This window comes from Hyla sarda, chromosome 3 (genome assembly GCF_029499605.1).
Source record: "Hyla sarda isolate aHylSar1 chromosome 3, aHylSar1.hap1, whole genome shotgun sequence".
NCBI lineage: Eukaryota > Metazoa > Chordata > Amphibia > Anura > Hylidae > Hyla > Hyla sarda.
In genome coordinates this window covers 9,100,925-9,125,974 of record NC_079191.1, presented here as the reverse complement: position 1 = coordinate 9,125,974, position 25,050 = coordinate 9,100,925, and the positions used below count along the sequence as shown (strand labels likewise).

The 25,050-nt window shown below is 43.5% G+C and overlaps 1 protein-coding gene across 2 annotated transcripts in view; it reads right to left on the bottom strand.

The window, feature by feature from the left end:
* Positions 1-17,669, bottom strand: part of LOC130361132 (amine sulfotransferase-like) — a 74,195-nt gene extending 56,526 nt beyond the window's left edge. The window contains exons 1-2 of one of the 2 annotated variants that reach the window (XM_056563744.1): positions 17,546-17,669; positions 17,274-17,439 (exon numbers count right to left, since the gene is read on the bottom strand). In XM_056563744.1, the coding sequence (XP_056419719.1) occupies positions 17,274-17,433 (160 nt within the window). In that variant the 5' untranslated portion in view covers positions 17,434-17,439; positions 17,546-17,669. Of the gene's footprint in view, positions 1-17,273; positions 17,452-17,545 lie in introns of those variants that run through there. The other variant, XM_056563745.1, reaches the window with a different exon arrangement.
* Positions 17,670-25,050: the final 7,381 nt, after the last annotated feature.

The window sequence follows — 25,050 nt, the reverse complement described above, 5'->3', positions numbered from 1 at the left end:
ACCAGACTGACTTAATGAATGCATTGAACTGTAAAGATTCCATGAATCGGACTATATAGACATTAAGATTTTATTGTTGTATATACCTTATTTTTATGTACACTCCACTACTCTTTTACATAAACTCCACCACTGCTAACATTTCCCCATAATCCGTTGCCCGATTTGCCATTCTCCCGCTTTTTATCCAATATTATACATCCTCCATGACGTGACCATCTCCTACCCTCATTTCCTCATTTCATCTCTTGCACCATTCAACCATCCTTTCTTCACACACCCACCTCACATGTCCTTCCCCAGACCACTTTCTCTACCATACACTCACACACTTACTATCCCTTTTCTTTCCCTCTCCTCCCCATCTATCCTGGCATCCGCACTTCCCCCTCCTCCTTATGCCTCTTGTCATTCCTCTTTTCCCACTTTTCTCACTACCCCCGTTCCCACAGCCCCTCCCCACATCCCTCTCCTTCCCCCATTCCCCCTCTTACTTCTATCTTTCCCCTCTATCCTTCTGTATCTAGCCTTTCCACACATGTCCACCTTCCCTTCCCTTCCCTTCATATTACATCTTCCAAACTCCTGTGCACGCTCTGCCCGATTCTCCTGATACGAGAGCACTCCCGTGCCCCAGGAACACTGAGAGCAATAAGCGCTCCTTCATCCAATCAATCACGGGCACGCATACACAAACACATGCTCCCCGTGACACATGTAAATACCGCTGTGCGCAGGCGCACCACACTGCGCATGTAAACAAATCCGAACGCTAACACGCGTGGAAATACTGCCATGCACAAGCGCGCCGCGCATGCACAGCACTGCGCTCCCGCCATGTACAGCCCTTTGCGCATGTCCGGAAGTAAGTGCGTTCTAGCGGGCCGATAAAACACCAGCACACCAACACATTCATGTTGCCGCCAGGACACAGGAACCCACTCACAGGACGCCACAAAAGTAAGTCCAAGGGAGCCATAGGTTCTACCTATCCCCTATATGCTCCCCTAACCTTCTTTTACCCCTAATTCCAATATAGAACATATACAATAGCCACCTGGAGAGGTGGTCTAACTATCTATATGTCCCACCCATGCTATAGTAACACTACTGTACCTCTTTAATGTACCCCAAGTACAATACAATTACCTGCCCTGAGACACACACTATATATATATATATATATATATATATATATATATATATATATATATATATATATATATCTTTCTACTGGTTTATCTGTGATAATTTTATTCTGACCATCACTCTTTTACTAAGTTCGCCTGCAATGGCACATTTTATTTCAGCTCTCTGTTTTTGTACAGACATTCACAATTATAATTATATATTTTAGTTATATTATAATTATATAATATAACACTATGAATACAAATTTATACACTTTTACAGTTTATATTGTGGACCTGAGGAAATGAGGACCCGAGCACGCCGAAACACGATGTCCAGTTGTACTTTTTATGTACGAATGAAATAAAAAGCATCCTGTGTACCTATTGGCCCATGGATTTTCCAACAGTAGCGCTTGGGATAAAGAACCCCCGTATTTTCTGTCCTTCCTTCATACACATTTTGATCCCATAGGCGTTTGTGATGTGAGATCATGTGCCTTCGCAAAGCAGCCCTTGGTGGGTGTTGGACTTCCCACGACTCAGTTTCTTCTGGCACAGGTTGCAAATGGCATCACTGTTGTCAGAGGCAGACACACACAAAAATGCCACACTGCTGAGCTCTGCAATGATGGCATTCTGGTGGTGGCAACAGCATGCATTGATTGGCGTCCCGTCTGGCTGACCCCGGGTGCCGATGCATGCTGTCTGACTGTGCCACTAGCTCCTTGCGATGACCTCCCCCTGCCTCCAACTCGTCTCCTCCTCCTCTCTGTCTCCCCATCTGAACTTTCCCCCTGTTCTTCTTAACTTCTAGTGGGCACCCACATGGCATCCACATCATCATCATCAACCGCTTCACTTGTATCTGACAACTCAAGAAAGGAAGCAGCAGCGGGTACAACATCATCATCATCATCACACCGTACGTCCATGTGTGTATTGCTGCCTGACTGAGACATATCCCTGTTACATAGTTACATAGTTAGTATGGTTGAAAAAAGACACACGTCCATCAAGTCCAACCAGGGAATTGAAGGGAAGGGTGTAAGGGGATAAGGGAAAGGGATGTAGTTTTATAATTCTGCATAAGCATTAATGTTATTTTGTTCCAGGAATGTATCTAACCCTGTTTTAAAGCTGTTAATTGTTCCTGCTGTGACCAGTTCCTGAGGTAGACCGTTCCATAAATTCACAGTCCTCACGGTAAAGAAGGCGTGTCGCCCCTTTAGACTAAACCTTTTTTTCTCCAGACGGAGGGAGTGCCCCCTCGTCCTTTGGGGGGGTTTAACCTGGAACAGTTTTTCTCCATATTTTTTGTATGGGCCATTTATATACTTATATACGTTTATCATATCCCCCCTTAAACGTCTCTTCTCAAGACTAAACAATTGTAACTCCTTTAATCGCTCCTCATAGCTAAGATGTTCCTTGCCCCATATTAGTTTAGTCGCACGTCTCTGCACCCTTTCCAGCTCCACAGTGTCCCTTTTATGGACAGGTGCCCAAAACTGAGCAGCATATTCCAGGTGAGGCCGTACCAATGCTTTATAAAGGGGGAGTATTATGTCCCTGTCCCTTGAGTCCATGCCTCTTTTTATACATGACAATATCCTGCTGGCTTTGGAAGCAGCAGCCTGACATTGCATGCTATTCTGTAGTCTGTGATCTACAAGTACACCCAGATCCTTCTCTACCAGTGACTCTGCCAGTTTAATCCCCCCTAAGACATACGATGCATGCAGGTTATTAGTACCCAGATGCATAACTTTACATTTATCCACATTGAACCTCATTTGCCAAGTGGATGCCCAGACACTTAGTCTATCCAAGTCATCTTGTAACTTATGCACATCCTCTATAGACTGTACCGTGCTACAAAGCTTGGTGTCATCTGCAAAGATAGAAACAGAGCTGTTAATACCATCCTCTATATCATTGATAAATAAATTAAACAACAGCGGGCCCAGTACTGAACCTTGGGGTACACCACTAATTACCGGGGACCAATCAGAGTACGAATCATTGACCACCTCTTTCTGGGTACGATCCATGAGCCAGTGTTCAATCCAGTTACAAACTAAAGTTTCCAAACCCAAAGACCTTAACTTACCTGTCAAACGTCTATGAGGGACAGTATCAAACGCTTTGGCAAAATCCAGAAACACTATATTCACAGCCATTCCTCTGTATACACAGCCCCCCTCTATATACAGAGCCCCCCTCTATATACACAGCCCCCCTCTATATAAAGCCACCCCCTCTATATACACAGCCCCCTCTATATACAGCCACCCCCTCTATATACACAGCCATTTCTCTGTCAAGGCTTCTACTCACCTCTTCATAAAAGCAAATTAGATTGGTTTGACAACTTCTATCCTTAGTAAACCCATGCTGGCTATCACTTATAATACAATTATCCCCTATGTATTCCTGTATGTAATCCCTTATAAGTCCTTCAAACAATTTACCCACAATGCACGTTAGACTTACCGGTCTATAATTGCCTGGTGAAGACCTAGAGCCCTTCTTGAAGATTGGTACCACATTAGCCTTGCGCCAGTCACTTGGCACAATACCAGACACCAGAGAACTCTTGGGTGTAGTCCATCCGGTCCTGGAGATTTGCTTACATTTATATTACTTAACTTACCTTGTACCATCTCTACATTAAGCCAGTTCAGTACATTACATGATGTGTTACCAGCACTGACCTGTACATGATGTGTTACCAGCACTGACCTGGCCAATGTCAGCTCCTTTTTCCATAGTGTATACAGAACTAAAGAACCCATTCAGTAGCTCCGCCTTCTCTTGATCGCCCGTGACAACCTCCCCATTATCATTATTAAGGGGTCCTACATGCTCTGTCCTTGGTTTTTTTGTAATTATATATCTAAAAAAAAATTAGGATTAGTTTTGCTTTCTTTGGCCACCTGTCTCTCATTTTGAATTTTTGCTATTTTTATTACATTTTTACAGATTTTATTAAGCTCCTTGTACTGTTTAAATGTTATAGCTGACCCATCAGATTTGAATTTTTTGAAGGCTATTTTTTTGTTGTTTATTGCTCTTTCAACCTCATTTGTCAGCCATGTAGGATTTAGTTTTAATCGTTTATATTTGTTCCCCTTTGGTATATATTTAGCTGTATAGTTATTTAGAGTTGATTTAAAGATGTCCCATTTACCTTCTATATCAGTATTTGACAACACCTCCCCCCAGACTATGTCCTGTAGTGCAGCCCTCAGCCCAGGGAAATTTGCCTTTTTAAAGTTATATGTTTTTGCCTTCCCCGTCTGTCTTTATTTTCTACATTTTAAGTCAAAAGTAACTATATTGTGGTCGCTATTACCAAGGTTTTCCCGCACAGTTACATTACCAACCAGCTCTGCGTTGTTGGAAATGATCAGATCCAACAAGGCATCACTTCTTGTTGGGTCCTCCACAAACTGGCCCATAAAATTATCCTGCAATAAATTTAGGAATTGTCGCCCCTTCGTAGTTTTAGCCAGCCCCCGGCCCCAATCTATATCTGGATAGTTAAAATCTCCCATTATTACCACTGTACCTGCCCGGGCGGCCCTCTCTATTTGTTTATACAGCCGACCTTCTATCTCTTCAGTGATATTCAGTCTGTAGATTACACCAAATACTATTTTTTCAATATTTCCCTCCTTTTGTAATTCTACCCACAGTGATTCCACATCCTCAGAATCATCACACACTATGGCATCGTTCACACTGACTTTCATACCACTTCTTACATCCTCTGGCAATAATGGTTGCGCATCACTAATTTCTTCCAACTGATGTGTAAATAACTCCTCTGACAGATCAAGTGAAGCAGCTGTGGTGCTAGTGTTGGTGGTGACGGCAGGCAGGCGAGTGGTAACTTGAGAGGTGCCCGAAGCTAAGCTGGAGGAGGAGGATAGTGCGTCAAGGTTCCGAGCAGAAGCTGTAGAAGATTGGGTGTCCTGTTATAGCCAGTCAACTATGTCCTCAGAACTTTGTGAGTTCAGGGTACGTGGCCTCTGAACACTGACCATTATTCTAGGGCCAAAGGGAATCACAGCACCACGACCACGACGGCCCCTGTGGGGAGGCCTGCCTCTGCCTGTCATTTTTTTTTTCAATTAGTGGTACTATGCGTGCAAGCTACTGTGACAACAGATATGAGTGGCTCTGTGCACTGGCAGAAGTTGGCAGAGTAGACGCTGTAGGCCTGACACACACGCTTGCAGACAACTAACTGCTATTCAATCTATTACAGTCAAATTTTTTTGTTAAATGTACACTACTGTTACACCAGATATGAATTGCACTAGTGTGACACTGAGCCCTGGCAGGCCAAAAAAATCACAAGTGTGAAGTAAACTGACTGATATTATTTCACAGTCAAAGTTTTTTTTTTTTTGTTAAATATACACTACTGTTACACCAGATATGAGTAGCACTGGTGTGACACTGTGCCCTTGCAGGCCCTGAAACGCACTTGTGTGAAGGAAACTGATTGTTATTATTTCACCGTCAAAAAAGTTTTTTTTTGTTTTTTTTTTAATGTACACTACTGTTACACCATATATGAGTAGCACTGGTGTAACACTCTGCCCTTCCAGGCCCTGAAACGCACTTGTTTGAAATAAACAGACTGTTATTAATTCACAGTCAAAAAAGTGGCTTTGTTTAAAATGTACACAACTGTTACACCATATATAAGTAGCACTGGTCTAACACTGTGCCCTTGCAGGCCCTGAAACGCACTTGTGTGAAAGAAACTGACTGTTATTATATTACAGTCAAAACAAATATATATATTTTTTTAAATGCAAGCTATTGTGACACCAAATATGAGTTATGGCACTGGGCAAGTGGGCACAATATACGCTGTGAGCCTGCCAAACACGCTGCCAGGCAGGCAAATGCTATTAGATTACACAGGGGAGCCAACACAGGGGAGCAAAAAAAAATGCAGACTGATGTTTGAGCCCTAAAAAGGGCTTTTTTGGGTGCTGTCCTTACAGCAGAGATCAGATGAGTCCTTCAGCACTTTTGTGGACACAGAAAACTGTAGTTGCTTGAAAGAAAAAAAGTTTTTTACCGGAGTACCCCTTTTAACCAGTGGTTCCCAACCAGGGTGCCTCCAGCTGTTGCAAAACACATGTGTGAAAGAAACTGACTGTATATTAGTCATTTTTTTTTCTTTTACGCAAGCTAGTGTGACATCAAATATGAGTTGTGGCACTGGGCAAGTGGGCACAATATACCCTGTGAGCCTGCCACAAACGCTGCCAGGCAGGCAAATGCTATTAGATTACACAGGGGGGAAAAAAAATGCAGACTGATGTTTGAGCCCTAAAAAGGGCTTTTTGGGGTGCTGTCCTTTCAGCAGAGATCAGATTAGTCCTTCAGGGCTGTAGTGGACCCCGAATAAACCACCTAGCTATCACTTTCCCTATTAAATCAGGAGCAGGTTCACTTTCCCTCCTCTCACTACAAATGCAGCTTCAGAATGAAGCTAAAATGGAGTCCGTCCGAGAGATGGGAGGGTCTGGGAGGGAGGGTCTGCTGCTGATTGGCTGGAATGTGTCTGCTGACTGTGACACACAGGGTCAAAGTTTACTGCAATGATGATAAATAGGGGGCAGATCGAACATCGCATATGTTCGCACGGCGAACGCAAACAAGCTATGTTCGCCAGGAACCGTTCGCTGGCGAACAATTTTCGATATCTCTAGTGGTGGACTCTGCACCTTTCAGAGAACTGATGGCTTGTGCCGAGCCGAGGTGGAGAGTACCAAGCCGTCATTTCTTTGCGAAGAAGGCAGTACCAGCCCTGCAGAATTTTGTGGAAGAGAAGGTGGGCCAGTCCTTGAGCCTGTCGGTGTGTACCAAATTGCACGGCAGCCCTGACATCTGGAGCTGTAATTATGGTCAGGGACAATACATGTCCTTTACAGCTCACTGGGTGAATGTGGTTCTGCACAGCCACAACACCAACTGGGACAGGTCACGCCGCTTCCTCCTCCACCCTGTCAGCCCGTTTGTCCTGTGACAGTGTGTGACTCCGCCTCCTCATCCTCCACCGTGTCCTCAGCCTCCACTGCCCGGACAAGTCCGGTGTCACGCTGTTCTTCACATGGTTTGCCTTGGCGAAAAGAGTCACACAGGCGAGGGACTGCTAAAAGTCATTCGTAAAGAAATTGTAGCATGGCTTACTCCACAAAATCTGGAAATTGGAACCATGGTGGCCGACAATGGGAAGAACATCTTGGCCGGGCTGCGACAAGAAAGGTTGAAACATGCGCCCTGCATGACACACGTGTTAAATCTGATTGTCAAGCTGTTCCTGAATTGTTCCGCCCATTTGCAAGACATCCTAAGAATGGGAAGGAAACTGTGCATGCACTTCAGTCATTCGTACACTGCAAAGCACACCCTCCTTGAGCTGCAGCGTCAGAATGGTATCCCCCAACATAGTCTTATTTGTGACGTTGCCACACGTTGGAATTCTACCCTGCATATGTTGGATCGTCAGTACGAACAGAGAAAAGCGATCTCTAATTTCTTGATGATCCAAGCGGATAGGGATAATCTCATGTGTAACATCAATGTGGACCAGTGGCAGCTCATACGTGACACCTGCCATTTGCTCAGACCCTTTGAGGAATCCACATTATACGTAAATCGCCAGGATTATGGGATGAACAACGTCATTCCACTGCTTTATATCCTACAATAAGTGTTGGAAACAATGGCTGGTCATGGCAATGGAGACGTTGTGCCTACATCTCACGACCACATGAGCCCTGTGGGGGCTGAACTGGAGGAGGGGGAGGGGCACAGTGGATCACAGTTCAGGTTTAATGAGCAGGCAGTGTTTCTAGTCATCTGACAGGAGAGGAGGAGCAGGAGCAGGCCGAGGAGCTAGAGGGTTATAAGGCGAGACCGAGGACCCAGACACACCGTGGCAGTATGCAGTGGAGATGGAGGCAGGGAGTCACTTGCACGAATGGCACAATGCATGCTCACTTGCTTGCGTAGTGACCGCCAAATTGTCACCATTCGACAGCAGGATGACTTTTGGCTCTCCACCTTATTTGACCCTTGCTACCGGCACAAAATGGGGGCCTTTTATTACACCCACTGAGAGGGAGGACAAATTGACATACTACAGAGAGATCCAAAAAAAGAGGATTGCAGCAGCACACATTGGTCAAAAAAATTGAGGCTCTTAGCGCACTTTTTGATCAAAACATGTCCCCCATCCACCACGGGGAGGTGGCCTCATTTAGGATGGGAACCTAGCACAAATTCTGAGCCTAACACTCAACTATCCACTCACCTCTGCTGGGCATATAGCCTCTGACTGGGTGACATACTGGATCCATTTAAAACTCAATTTTGATCAAAAAGTGCGCTAAGAGCCTCAATTTTTTTGACCAATGTGTGCTGATGCAATCCTCTTTTTTTGTATACTCTGATGCCATGGCAGTGTGTACCCGTGTATTAGGCTGTTGTGCTGGCTATCTTTCTTTTTTCTTGTATGTACAATTCAGGGGGAAATGGCACCCTCTTTAGCTGTGCACCCCTCCCCCTTTCTCACAGGTGGAGTTTTAAATGGATCCAGCATGTCACCCAGTCAGAGGCTATATGCCCAGCAGAGGTGAGTGGATAGTTGAGTGTTAGGCTCAGAATTTGTGCTAGGTTCCCATCCTAAATGAGGCCACCTCCCCGTGGTGATGGGGGACACGTTTTGATTAAAAAGTGCGCTAAGAGCCTCAATTTTTTTGACCAATGTGTGCTGCTGCAATCCTCTTTTTTTGTATACTCTGATGCCATGGCAGTGTGCACCCGTGTATTAGGCTGTTGTGCTGGCTATCTTTCTTTTTTCTTGTATGTACAGAGATCCTACGTAGTCAGTTGGCTCACCTTCTACTGCCATGGCTGCTGGCGAGGTGTGGGGTGGCAGGAGCAGTACCAGCTCAATCAGCAGCAGCATGAGTCTACAGTCGCTGATAAATAGCTTTCTTCACCAGCATAGTGAAGCAACTAATAAGCAGCAGGTAGACATGGAGCAGGACCTGAACCACCAGGTGGTGGCATACCTTGACATGGCCATGTCAACACTTCTTGAAAATCTGCTGGACTTCTGGGCAGCCAAACTTGATTTATGGCCGCAACTTGCAGAGTTTGCCCTGGAAAAGCTGTCCTGCCCGGCCAGTAGTGTGCCATCAGAGTGGGTGTTTAGTGCGGCGGGGGCCATAGCCACCCCAAGGAGAACTCGTCTGTCCACGAAAAATGTGGAGAGACTGACCTTTGTGAAGATGAATCAGGCATGGATCAGCCAGGATTTCCACCCACCAATGCCAGATGCATCAGAGTAGATTGACCATGGTGCTACACCAACACTGCACAAATATGCATAGTGCCAAACAGATTTGAGGCTCTGCTCCCCAGTTACAAACATTCCAGCCACCTTCATCACTGAGTACTGGTATTTCCACCCATCGCACCACTCTGTCACCGGGTCACTTTCAGGACTCCTGATGCTGCTTCCACCTTCAGGCTGTTTCATTCACCCACAATTTTTTCTCCTTCTGCTTCTGCCAACTCCAGGCAATTTTTTGGTTCTGTTAAACCTTCAGGATACAGTAATTTGTTTTATTCTGATTTCAGATGCATCTGTATATTTTTTTTTTCGGTTCTATTCGGAAACTGTACGGCTTTAGGATGAATTCGTTATTTCGGATCTATTTGTCATACATGTTGTTAGTTTTATTTTAGTTTTGGGTCAATTTCGTTATTCGTTTTTATGGTTATTGGAGATGGAGATTCCTTTTTTTAATAAAATGTTGTAGGATACCATTAAAAAACTAAAAAAAAAAAAAAAAAAAAAAGAGGCAGCAATGAAGGAAAAAATTGTATCTAACGAAATTCATCTTTTCTATAACAAATATTTTTTATACATTTTTAAACAGGGATCAAACAGGGATACATTTTTTTTTTAGGTAGTACTACTACTCCCAGCATGGAACACACTGTTCCATGATGTGAGTAGTACTTGTACTAATTGACAGATCGCAGGGGTTCTTTGCGATCCTCCTGTATAATGTATATATGCGGCCTGCTGCTCTTCTATGGTCCCCTGCACTGCCGTATATATACACCTATTCATATTTCCCGCAGAGAGCTGTGATTGGCAAGATGGTTCCAGCCAATCACAACTCTCTGTGGGGTATATGAATATGTGTATATATACGTCAGTGAAGGGAACCGTAGAAGAGCGCCGGCCGCATCTATACATTATACAGGAGGATCACAGCGGGTGTCAGGAGTGACATCCGCTGTGATCTTTCCTCAATTGCAGGTACTACTACTCCCAACATGGAGCACACTCTTCTCCATGCTGGGAGCTGTAGTACCTGCATTAATAGACAGATTGCAACAAATGTCAGAAGTTACCCTCGTTGCGATCTGTCTATTAATGCAGGTACTACAGCTCCCAGCTTGTGCTCCATGTTGGGAGTAGTAGTAGCTGCAGGTAAGAACCGATCACAGCGGATATCACTACTGACACCCAATGTGATCGTCCTGTCTATTGCAGAGATGGAGCGGCTTTCTCCTGCGCTCGCATCTCTGCACTATACTCCGGCAGGCCACTCACTCATTTATATTTCCCTCAGAGCTGTGATTGGCTGCAACCATCCATAGAGCAAAAAAGCAAGCGCTGTATAGAGCCGCTCCACATCTCTGCTATATTATGGTCACATCAGGTGTCAGACTGATACCCGGGGCGATATGTCTTTTAGTACAGGTACTACTACTCCCAGCATGGTACGGTCTGTTCCATGCTGGGAGTAGTAGTACTACCTAAAAATGGAAAAAATAATGGAAAAAAAAGTGAAACACACACACTTTATTAAATGGTCCCTTGCTTAAACATACATGCTCAATCAAGATTTCAACATTGATCTTTTAATGTTAGGGGTTGTGAAACCCTCTTATGTACGCATCTTGCTGCCTGCTCCAGGCTGAGTGTTTCAGCAACTATATGGTTTAGTGAAGCTGCTGGGCCGGTGCCTAAAATTTTTTGATTTGTTAGCACTAGCTAACATACATTTTCTATACAGATTTCAACATTAACATAATGTTAGAGGTTGTGAAGCCCTCTTGTAAACTCATGCTGATGCCTGCTCCAGGCTGTGTGTTTCAGCGACTACTTGGCTTAGTGATGCTGCTGGGCCTAGGACATTACCTATATATGTTTATGGTAGCACTAGGTACCATACATCTTCAATTGAAATTTAAAAATTCATCTTTTATTCTGTGAGATTGTGAGGCCCTATTGTCTCCTTATCTGCCGCCAACTCAAGGCTGTGCCATTAAGATACTATATGGTATCCTCATGCTTCAGCCACCTCCAGGCTGTGCTATTTGACACTATATGGTCTCCATATATTGACTGTGTATTGTAGGAAACATGTGGCTATTCCTGAGTTACTCTCCCAGCATTATTGCCATGTTGATATCAGACCAGTAATTAATGGAACATTGCCAAGGACTAGCAGAAACAGGGAACTGTGGATACTGACCACCGGCTGTTGGAATTGACTGACTATCCCAGGTGGTAGATTTACCATTTTGAAGTTCCTCAGTTCCAGTAGGCTTTTAGTCGTTCATTCTTTGTTGTGGTTCTTCAGTTGCAGAATTAAGGTGTATCATGTTTTCCTGTTCCTCCAATGAGTTAATGTCTCTGGAACGCACAATACTCATATTGTAATCTAATGAAGGATCCTTTTCTTCAGAGAATGTATGTATCATTTTATTATTTTGAATGTCAGGTGGTATTCTGACAATTTTTGGTCTCCTCATGCTTCAGCCAACTCCAGGTTGTGCCATGCAGACACTATATGGTCTCCTCCTACTGATGCCACCTCCAGGCTCTGTATTTGTGCTGACATGTGACATGGGACTCCTTGTTAAATTAGGTTCTTTGTACCCACACGCCGGGGCCCGGGCCACTAAAACTTGGGAGTTAAAAGTTCCATTTCAGAATCCTCAGTTTCAATTTCAAAATCTTAGATTTCTATTTAATTCTAATCAAATTCTTGTATTTTAATGGTCTCCTCATGCTTCAGCCACCTTCAGACTGTACCATTCAGACTCTACATGGGCTCCTTATGCTTTCCCCACCTCCAGGCTGTGTAATTCAGCCAATATATAATTTTCTGATGCTACAGGGACTGGGATATTAACTCCAAATATGTTCTGGTAGCACTAGCTAACATAAATGCTTAATTGAGATTTCAAGATTGATCTTTCAATGTAAGGGGTTATGAAACCCTTGGGTGTACTGCTGATGCCTGCTCCTGTGTCTTTCAGGAATTACTTGGCTTACTGATGCTTCTGGGCTTCGGCCTTACATTTTTGGATGTTTAGCAAGGACTAAATACATGCTTAATAGAAATTTCAACATTGATCTTTCAATGTAAGGGGTTATGAAACCCTATGGTGTACTGCTGATGCCTGCTCCTGACTGTGTGTTTCAGGAACTACTTGTCTCACTGATGCTTCTGGGCTTGGGCCTTAAATTTATGGATGTTTTGCACTAGCTTACATACATGCTTGATTGAGATTTCAACATTGATCTTTCAATTTTAGGGGTTATGAAATCCTCTTGTGTACTGCTGATGCCTTTTCCTGACTGTGTCTTTCAAGAACTACTTGGCTTACTGATGCTTCTGGGCTTGGGCCTTTCATTTTTGGATGGTAGCACTACCCAACATGCATCTTCAATGGAAATTTCAACATTCACCTTTTAATTTTAGGGGTTGTGAATCCCTCTTGTGTACTCATGCTGCTTCCTGCTCCACTCTGTCAGCCCGTTGGTCCTGTGACAGTTTGCGACTACGCCTCCACATCCTCCACTGTGTCCTAAGCCTCCACTGCCCGGACAAGTCTCAGTGGCCCTTCAGCATACCATGTGTACAGGGCATGGCGGTGTCACGCTGTTCTTCACATGGTTTGCCTTGGCGAAAAGTGTTGGAAACAATGGCTGGTGAGGGCAATGGAGACGATGTGCCTACATCTCACGGCCACATGAGCCCTGTGGGGGCTTGTTGGATTTGGCCCTTTGTACCCACACGCCGGGGTCCGGGACACTAAAACTTGGGAGTTGAAAGTTCAATTTCAAAATCATTGATTTAAATTTCAAAATCTTAAATTTAAATAAAGAAAAATCATACATTTCAATGGTCTCCTCATGCTTGAGCCCACTCCAGCCTGTGTCATTCAGGCAATATATGGTTTACTGATGCCGCTGCTGGTCCTGGGTCTGGGAATAAAAATTTTGTTATGGTAGGTAGCACCAGCTATCCAAAATCTTCATTTTAAATTAAAAAAAAAATGTTGTGTTTTTCTTGGTGATTGTGAAGCCCTGGTGTGTACTCATGCTTCAGCCAACTCCAGGCTGTGCCATTCAGGCAATATATGGTTTACTGATGGCACTGCTGGGTCTGGGAATAAAAATGTTGTTATGGCAGGTAGCACTAGCTATACAAAATCTGTGGTTTAAATTTCTGAATTCATCTTTTAATCTTAGGGATTGTGAAGGCCTAATGCCTACTCATGCTGCCAACACCTCCATACTGTGCCACTCAGCCACTATATAAATAAATTTGGATCAAAACTATTTTTTTCAAAAAATTATTTGAATCGTCCGAATCGATTTTTTGAAAAGTTTGCCCATCTCTAATTGTCATGTAAGAGTTTATTGTATTTTTGATGCACTGTTACCTTAATAAATCTATTGTTGCTAAGGACCTTGTTGTTAAGGGGAGTATACAGAGGTGAACATGTGACTTATCCAGCCAATGGGAATGCTCTAAATTGTCCCCTTTTATACTGTAGCTAAAATTCAGTGTTCAGTTATTTGCTGAGATACAGTTTGGGGAGGAGTGAAGTCTTTGAGGTGGATCTGAAAGGAGGCCTGAGGCCTAGTCCAACAACCACGCATCTACAACCACTTAACCCCACTACCCAGGTGAAAGCCAAAGCCTTGTGGTAAGCCTTACAGTCTTGGGGATATTGTACAAGTCCAGCAAGCTAGTCAAGTCCAAGTAACTCCATATAGCGTTGGCAGCATACAAGTCAAGTCAGTCATATACAGTACAATCAACAACAAGTCCCAGCAAGCCGATAAGCTTCCCTAAGTTCACCCTGCATCTCCTTCAGGCTAATCTGAGCTGTAAAGGATTGCACCATCTTTCCAACTTCAGTAAAGCAAGCCAGTTAACCGTAACCTTGCATCGGAGTTATTATTTGCCCTGTGCCTGGCAAAGGTGAAGCTGGCCTACCTTGGGTGGTGTATAGGTCAACCACTCGCAGGCATTACCCCATCCGACACCATATATATATATATATATATATATATATATATATATATATATCTGTCGTATTAATCGGCATATAACACGCACACTCATTTTAAACTGTTCAGGATGCAGGGCGTATGCATACGCCCCCGAATCCCGAGTCCTTAAGGACGTAGGGCGTATGGATACGCCCGTGGGAATTCCGGTCCCCGCCGCTAGCCGGTTGGGGACCGAACAGGGATGCCTGCTGAAATCATTCAGCAGGCATCCCAGCACATCGCCGAGGCGATCGGAAAAAATTGCATGTCAATTCAGACATGCAATTTTCTGCTATTCCGTTTCCTGCCAGAATAGCAGCGTACTATCCGTTGGCGTCCGTGGGTCAGTAGCACCTTTAGCTGCATGACCCTGGCCCTACTGGGTCGATGCGGTCTGCCGCCAGCTTTTTTTTGGTGCAAACTTTTTTTTTTTTTTTTGCTTAACCCTCTTAGCTAGACCCTCTTAGCTAATAAAGAGCTATCCGCCACCATTAGCTAAAGCCCACCCGTCGCTGATCAATCCCGTAGTACTGATCAGTGTTTTTTTTTTTTTTTTGAGGTGCAGGCAGTTTTTCGGGTTATAGCGGCTTTTTTATTTTCATTTTTGCACTTATAGTCGGTCCGTGCCAACAGTAGCAGGCCTGTGCTGTTTTTAGTGCCCTTTTTAGTTTATATTTTTTCTGTTAGGACGGGTTTAGTTAGTTAGGTTAGGTTAGGACGGGTTAGGGAGGTATTATCGCACCACACCACACCACACGCAGCACATACGCGAATAAAGTTTTACCCCCACATTTATACACTTCACCCCCGTTAGAGCAGGGAAATGGCCCGCAGGGCGTTTTCATCAGAGGAGGCCCATACCATACTTACCTTACTTCTTTCCTCGTCCTCCTCATCATCTAGTTCTGATGAGGAGGGAGGAGGTGTCAGCAGAGAGCACAGAAAAGAACAGGTCAGACAGAAAAGAAATTCAAAAAGAAAAAAACTTCATGTGGAGCATACAGCAACTGATGCTCCACATGAAGTACTGGAAGGATTAAGATTTTTTAATAGAAGTAATTTACAAATCTGTTTAACTTTCTGGCACCAGTTGATAAAAAAAAATGTTTTCCTGTGGAGTGCCCCTTTTATCTTTTAATTGTCTACCAATTAATAAATATTTTATTATTAAAATTTTTGGCCTCTCTGGTCAGTACATTTCTGCACCAAAACCAATAAAAGATATACCGTATATACTCGAGTATAAGCCGACCCGAGTATAAGCCGAGACCCCTAATTTCAACCCAAAATCCCAGGAAAAGTTATTGACTCGAGTATAAGCCTAGGGTGGGAAATACATCATCCCCCCTGTCATCATCCAGACCCGTCATTAACATCCTCATCATCATCACCGCCTGTCATCATCCAGACCCTCATCATCATCACCTGTCATCATCCCCTTGTCATCATCCCACACATCCCCCCTTCATCATCCCCTTGTCATCATCCCCACCCCCCTTCATCATCCCCTTGTCATCATCCCCACCCCCCTTCATCATCCCCTTGTAATCATCCCACACCCCCCCTTCATCATCCCCTTGTCATCATCCCCACCCCCTTCATCATCCCACACCCCGCCTTCATCATCCTCTTGTCATCATCCCACACCCCCCCTTCATCATCCTCTTGTCATCATCCGCCCTCAGTGGTCTTCAACCTGCGGACCTCCAGAGGTTTCAAAACTACACCTCCCAGCAAGCCCGGGCAGCCATCGGCTGTCCGGGCTTGCTGGGAGTTGTAGTTTTGAAACCTCCGGAGGTCCGCAGGTTGAAGACCACTGCGGCCTTCGACATCATCCAGCCCCCTCTCACCCCCCTTTAGTTCTGTACAGTACTCACCTCCGCTCGGCGCTGGTCCGGTGCTGCAGGACTGTCCGGTGCTGCAGGACTGTCCGGAGAGGAGGTGGTTCGGTGGGATAGTGGTTCCGGGCTGCTATCTTTACTGGGGGCGCCTCTTCTCCGCGCTGCGGGCCCGGAATAGAGGCGTTGCCTTGACAATGACGCAGAAGTACGTTGACAATGAACGTACCTCTGCGTCGTTGTCAAGGCAACGTGACTTTTCTGGGGCCGGGCCCGAAGCGCTTAGAAGAGGCCTCCCCGGTGAAGATAGCAGCCCGGAACCACTATCCCACCAGACCACCTCCTCTCCAGACAGTCCTGCAGCACCGGACCAGCGTCGAGCGGAGGTGAGTACTGTACAGAACTAAAGGGGGGTGAGAGGGGGCTGGATGATGTCGAAGGCCGCAGTGGTCTTCAACCTGCGGACCTCCGAAGGTTTCAAAGCTACAACTCCCAGCAAGCCCGGACAGCCGATGGCTGCCCGGGCTTGCTGGGAGTTGTAGTTTACAAACCTCTGGAGGTCCGCAGGTTGAAGACCACTGCGGGTGGAGAGTTCACTCGAGTATAAGCCGAGGGGGGTGTTCGTGCTGAAAAACTCGGCTTATACTCGAGTATATACGGTAACTGTTTTTCAGTCCAATAAAAAATAAAATATTATTACATTTTTCATTTTAAAATAAAAATGTTTCCTCTATGCCCATTTGCCACTATCAATGAATATTACAGACAATATTCTAAAATGAAAAAAAAAAAAAAATCTAATAAAAATAAATAAATACAATAATAATAATAATAATAATAATAATAATACACAGCTATTCAACAAAACCTATAAACCTGTTAACTTACCAGATTTGAGGTAGGTGACAAGGAACACATCGTCGTCCCTGATTTCCATATGTTCTATGTCATCTATGACTCCAGGAGACGTATTATGGGCGATAAAGTAGATGCCTTTATGTTTGAAGTATGCAGAGTTCAGGGCTTCCTCCAGGGCATCTCTGTCCATTGTCGCCTGTACAAACATATAAATGTATCATTCGTACAGATTTGTTAGGAAATGTTACAAGAACCAAGAGTGAATACAAGTTGTTGTTTTTTGCTGTTTTTTTTTTTGTTACCTTTTTAAGCAAATGTGTTTTATCCGATTGGATGAAGCAGCTGTAGTTTATACAGAAGGAAAAGTTCTGGTTATGTGGATTTACATAGGACTGACTTAACCTTTAAAACATCTTTTGGTGTTCCGCCCTCCCCATAACGTGATATTACTGGCTCCCGGATGATAGATCTGTATATAATTAACCAAGTTTGTCCTGAAATGAACCCATAGAGATAAATGGCATCATAATAGACGTGGATAAAAGCTGCTGGACACTTTATTTTAAAGGGGTACTCCGCCCCTAGGGATCTTAGACCGTATCCAAAGGATAGAGAATAAGATATCTGATCACTGGGGGTCCGGCCCAGGGACCCCCAGTGATCAGACATCTTATCTCCCTATCCTTCGGATAGGATATAAAATGTTTAGGGGCGGAGTACCCATTTATGGTTGTAACATTTAGGGCTGTAAAATCTGTATATGTGCACAAATAGCCAATTTAGTACCGAGTTCTGTTAAACTAAATATTTTTTTTAAATGTACCATGAGAAGAGAATTATAGACGGCACTCACCAGGATCGTAGCTTCATAAATCTTTAATGTGCAGACATAGGTGCGGTGTTAGGCAGGTATCCAGGCAGGATCGCCAAGGACCTCAGCGTGGAGGTAACAGCTGTATCGTACTTCCGTACTTCTTCAGACCATACACACCCCATGCGTAGCCACCAATAAAATATCTGCGTGACATCATCAAGAGGCGGGAACTACAAAAGATGTGATACCAAAAAATGTGCAATAAAAACAATTAAAAACACAAAACATGCGCTGAGAACAAACACTGGCAATGCATACAAATCAAATGAAGATACTTAGATCCAATTTCTCGTTCAAACCCAGCTTTCTTTGCGCTTCAGTGCGCATGATCCAGCGAGCCTCTGTGTGTAAAAGAGCATTACGTCTGTCAATTCCATCTCGGCTGAACACCCTTTCAATACCGAAAAAGCGCAAGGCCGATGGATCCCCATTGTGTACTTCCAACATATGTTCTATAACTCTTGGTTAGCCCCTTTTGCTCCGTAAAAAAAAAAGTGCTCACGAAATCTGATGTGCATGGGGCGTATGGTGCTTCCGATATAAAATCATCCACAGCCACATATCAGACCATTAACAACATAATTAGTTTTACAACAAAAAAAGTCTTTACATAGAATACATATTCCGTCTACCATAATTGACATGCCACAAATCAAGTGGGGGGGGGGCACAACATTTATGGTTTCCTCTTAGACTCAGCCAGTTCTTTTTTTCTTTTTCATTAGTCGAGGAAAATTTGCTACAGGTTAGAGTTTCACCTAAATTCTTCACTCGTCTAAATGCTATCATAGGTTTATGTTGTGCTGAATCTGCTAGGACGGGATCATTCTGTATTAGGAACCAATGCTTATGGATAACAGATTTAATAGTACTGGTCATTGGGCCATATTTAAAGGAGAAAGTAAATCTACTCAATTGCTTGTCCCTCCTATTATTTCTTTTTATTTTTAGAAGCTGATTTCTATCCTATAATGATGCCCGACCATATGTTTTTTTCCAAAACATTATGTGGATAACCCCTATCTTCTAATCTCTTAGCAAGTTCCAAAGCTTGTCTTTTGAAGCCAGAATCTGTACTATTAAAGGGGTTCTCCACCATAAGGTGATTTTAGTACGTACCTGGCAGATAGTAATGGACATGCTTAGGAAGGATCTCCTCTTGTCTAGGGGCTAAATGGCTATGTTGTGAGGTTACCATAACACTGGGGCTAGCTTTTTGTGAACTGGAATATCCTGTTTGATTTTTCTTCTTTTGACTAAAAATCCCATAATAAAATTTCCCTCCCTCCCACACATCAGCCACCCCACCCATTGAAACATAAATGAGCTGCATCCATTCAAAAGACCTGTGGTTTTCAATCAGGGTGCCTACAGCTGTTGCATTAGTTGCAGATTGATCTCTCTCCCACCAAGCGATTACTCCACCCATTGAAGCAGACAGGCTCCCTGTCATCAGCTGACTAGTGAGTCAGGTCTCGGCCGCATTGCAACTTGGGAAAAATCTGAGACAACAGTCATTTTGTATGCTGGTAAAAATAAATATTGGGGTGAAAATCACAGAAGAATTGTGAGAAAACCATCACACACAGGTACAGACACTATATTATGGACTACAGCCCCTGTAGCATAGTCAAATAAAATTAAAAAAAATTGAATACCCCTTTAATTCTTTTCATTCTCAACATTTGCCCGTAAGGTATAGCTAATTTCCCATGCTCAGGGTGATAACTACTGAAATGCAATAGGGAATTCCTTGCTGTAGGTTTTCGGTATGCAGTAGTTATAAACCCTTCATTGCCTACACTAAACGTCAAGGAATTCAAGTTGTGTAGTACTAGTATTATAAGTAAAACTTAGATAGTCTGTGAAGTCTGCCTCTGAGCATGTCCAGACGATAAAAATATAGTTTACAAACCGGGTGTATCCTTTAATGAACCTTAAAAAAGCATTCGTGGCTGAGAAGATAAAATCCCTCTCAAAACATGCCACAAATGAGTTAGCTAAAGTTCAGGCCACCGGAGTGCCCATGGCCACCCTGGAGGTCTGCCTATACCAAACATTAGACTTGTGCACAAGAAAAAAAAAAATTAATTTTGTTTTTTCGTTTTTCATTTTCAGTTCGGTAATATTTTCGGCTTAGATTTTTCGGATACATTCGGTATTCGGGTTTTTATTTTTTTCGAATACATTTGGTATTCGGGTACATTTGGGTAAATCTTTTTTAAGCAGGGGACCATTATCAGGAGCGTGTGTGTGCAGGAAAAGAGGGCAGCCGCAGAGATCGGAACATTGGAAGACAGGTAAGATAATATAATTTTATGTGATTTATTATTAATACATAATGTAATGTTGAATGAATGAGTAAATGAATGAATGCTGTATGAATGATTGATGTGTTTGATCGGTGTGTTTGATTGTCGTGTGATTTATGTATAACATGTCATTTCACTTGTGCTAACACTGCTACTGTTACCAGGGCGCCTCCAGCTGTTGCAAAACTACAACACCCACCCAGCATGCCCTGACAGCCAAAGGCTGTCTGGGCATTCTGGGAGTGGCAGTTTTGCAACAGCTGGAGGCACACTTTGGCAAACATGCACAAAGCTTTTTAATTCATTTTCAAATTCCACTTGCTTTTTTCAGAAATGGGTTAGTAGGTCAATGACATGTATAGTAATTGCCATGGGAACATTTTTCATTCATAAAACCGCAGACTTAATTGGATAATTGCCGTTTAGAACGTTGGGACCCCAAATGTTCTAAACGGCAATTATTCAATTAAGTGTGGTTTTATGAATAAAAAATGTTACCATGGCAATTACTATGCATGTCATTGACCTACTAACCCATTTCTGAAAAAAGCGAGCGGAATTTGAAAATGAACAAAAAAGCATTGCGCATGTTTGCCAAAGTGTGCCTCCAGCTGTTGCAAAACTGCAACTCCCAGCATGCTCAGACAGCCTTTGGCTGTCAGGGCATGCTGGGCGGGTGTTGTAGTTTTGCAACAGCTGGAGGCACCCTGGTAACAGTAACAGTAACAGAAACAGTGTGTAGCGCAACAGTGTTAGCGCAAGGACCAATAAAAAATTAGAATGAATTCTTTACTTTCATTTACGGATAACAAATGCATTCGTTATTTTGCTATTCGTATTATCGTGGCTATTCGGGAATGTTCAAAATATGTTTTCATGCATTGGGATCGGTCCAAATGGCCGAAAACTGTAAAATTCGGTAAATTAGACATTGGTGCCGAAACGAATTGCACATGTCTACCAAATATCCAGACTTTTATGTATCTTAGGTAAGAAGGACCACAAATTAATTTAGAAGCCATCTCTTTAAATAAAATCCCCTTTTCTACTGCACTTCTAAGGATTAGGTTTGTAATTTAGATTTAATCTTGCATGTAGGATTGACTTTTAATTTTTCATAGTTGGCGGAATTTTCTTATTGCCTCTTAGCTTCTTGTGTGTAATACTCTGTTAACATAACAATATTGCCGCCTTTGTCAGCTTTTTTGAAAATTACATTTTTTAATGATCTCTACTAGTGTTGCTCGCGAATATTCGCAATTCGAATATTATTCGCGAATATCGCATATTCGCGAATTCGCGAATTTCGCGAATATAGCGCTATATATTCGTAATTACGAATATTCGTTTTTTTTTTTTTTTTTTTCTTCACAGTACACATCACAGTGATCACCCTCTCTGCTTCCAGCTTGTGTGGTGTAAAGAAGGCTGTAATACTACTGTGTGAGACTGGCGTGCGAAAATTCGCATATGCGAAAATTCGCATATGCTAATTTTCGCATATGCGAATTTCCACATATGCTAATTTTCGCATGCGCGTATTTTCGCATACGCGGAAATAAAACGAGTATATAACGAATATGCGAATATTCGCGAATATATGACGAATATTCGTCCATATATTCGCGAATATTCGCGAATTCGAATATGGCCTATGCCGCTCAACACTAATCTCTACCAGGTTAAGGCTTCTCTTTCTTCTTTCTTCAAATTACTAGCATCTATGGGATACCTTAGCACTTTAATTTCGTCCATTACTTTATAATAGAACAAATCTAAGTTACGGCCCGGAGTTATAGGAGGGCAGAACTGGGTTTTAGTACCACCTAGTAACACCTCATCTCGAAAAAATTCAGAGCTAGAGGCATGGGGATTGCCTCCCAATAATTCAGTGAGGTCGGCCAGACACTGTAATTCCGTGTCACCGGCCTCACTGAAGGGACTAAATCCTAAGGGACCAATAGATATTGGCATCTCAGCCTCTTTTTTTGTCTTTGATATTACTAAACACTTTATTGGCAAAAAAAAAACTTTTTTTTAAATTTAGTTTCCTCAACGATTTAAATAAATCTATCGCAAACTGTACAATATCAAATTCCTCAGGGAAGCAAAAATTTTACCCTCGTGCAAGAACTGAACGGGCGGCCTCACTTAAACTAACTGTAGAGAGGTTAACAATAGCTGAACTAGAAGACAAATCAGAACCTAGAGGAGTGGAAAGAAGAAATGATGTCGCACTCGCCCAGTTACATGCCAAATAAATATTCATTTATTTCGTAATTACACCAGGAGCAAGGGTTCGGGAAGAGGAGAAAAAATCAGGAGCTCGGCTGAGCTGGTGGAATGACGGTCCCGTTTCGTGGGTTCTCCGCTTGGTCACGCCCACCTAGCAAAACAGGATTGTCGTTCCACGAGCTCAGCCGAGCTCATGCTTTTTTCTCCTCTTCCCTAACCCTTGCTCCTGATGTAATTATGTAGGTGGGTGTGACCAAGTGGAGAACCCACGAAACAGTACCGTCGTTCCACGAGCTCAGCCGAGCTCCTGCTTTTTTCTCCTCTTCCCGAACCCTTGCTACTGATGTAATTATGTAGGTGGGCGTGGCCAAGAAGAGAACCCGGCGAAACGGGACCGTCGTTCCTCGAGCTCAGCCGAGCTCCTGCTTCTTACTCGTCTTCCCGAACCCTTGCTCCTGATGTAATTACGAAATAAATGAAACTTTCTTTGGCATGAAACCGGGAGAGTGCAACATCCTTTCTTCTTTCCACGCCGTTGTACCTGTATATCCATGTAAGCGCACCCCCGACACTGCTGCATCACCCGCCCGCTGCCACCCATCATACACTCCAGTGTTTAGGACTATAAACCATACTACAAGTGCCGACACTCTATCTCCTGCTACCAGAACCTAGAGGAGTGTTCACACATAAATCGGAAGATTCTATTGCTGCCAAGCTTCTTGTTTTTATCGCTTGTTTTTCCCGCTACCTCCCATGGCCCCTTCTAATGCGTCTTCTAAAGGGAACTCTTTTTCTTGTTCCATCAAAGTAGTTTTAATATTAGTACCCAAAGTCACATACCTAGATTGTCCCGGTTCATCTGATAGCTAGACTCCGGTTCGGTGGTTAAAAAAGTCAACACATTCTTTTGTTTTGGGGGGTTTTGTGATCTTGTTTGTATTCAGAGGAAACTTGAGAGGTGCCCGAAGCTATGCTGGAGGAGGATGGTGCGTCAAGGTTCCGAGCGAAAGCTGTAGAAGATTGGGTGTCCTGTTATAGCCAGTCAACTATGTCCTCAGAACTTTGCGAGTTCAGGGTACGTGGCATCTGAACACTGGCCATTATTATGGGGCCAAAGGGAATCACAGCACCACGACCACGACGGCCCCTGCGGGGTGGCCTGGCTCTGCCTGTCATTTTTTTCGATTAGTGGTACTATGCATGCAAGCTACTGTGACAACAGATATGAGTGGCACTGGGCACGGTCAGAAGTTGGCAGAGTAGACGCTGTAGGCCTGACACAAACGCTTGCAGACAACTAACTGCTATTCAGTCTATTACAGTCAAAATTGTATTTTTTTTTTAAATGTACACTACTGTTACACTAGATATGAGTTGCACTGGTGTGACACTGTGCCCCGGCATGCCCTGAAACGCACTTGTGTGAAGGAAACTGACTGCTATTATTTCACAGACAAAAAAGTTTTGTTTTTTTAAAGCAAGCTATTGTGACACCAGATATGAGTGGTGGCACTGGGCAAGTGGGCACAATATACGCTATGAGCCTGACACATGCTGCCAGGCAGGCAAATGCAATTAGATTACAAAGGGGGAAAATGCAGATTGATGTTTGAGCCCTAAAAATTGCTTTTTTGGGTGCTTTCTTTACAACAGAGATCAGATTAGTGCTTCAGGAGTGTAGTGGACCCTGAATAAACCACCTAGCTATCGCTTTCCCTATTAAATCAGGAGCAGGTTCACTATCCCTCCTCTCTGTAACCATGCAGCTTCAGAATGATTCTAAAATGGAGTCCGTCCAAGAGGTGTTAGGGTCTGAAAGGGAGGGTCTGCTGCTGATTGGCTGGAATGTGTCTGCTGACTGTGAGGTAGAAGGTCTAAGTTTATTCAATGATGAAGAATAGGGGGCGGATCGAACATCGCATATGTTCGCATGGCGCGGTGAACGCGAACAAGCTATGCTCGCCGGGAACCGTTCCTCGGCGAACAATTCGCGACATCTCTAGTCACCAATTGTACTTTGTAATCACAGCACTTATTTTGCCATAAAATGTACGGTGCAACCAAAAAAATATTATTTATGTGGGGAAATTGAAAAGAAGACTGCAATTAAGCAAATTTTGGAAGGTTTTGCTTTCACACTGTACACTTTAATGGTAAAATGATGGAATACGGTCCTGTACTCACTGCAGAGTGTAATTACCTATAAAACACAATTAAAATCAATATTACAGTAGAATCTCCTAGTGTCGTTTAATCTCCCCTTATCCCTCCCCTGTATAATTTCCTTCCCCCTTGTGCCATCTTATTCCTTTGTGCCAAATTATCCCTCCCTTACCCCATCCCTGTGCCACATAATTTCCCCTTGACCCCCCCCTGTGCCATT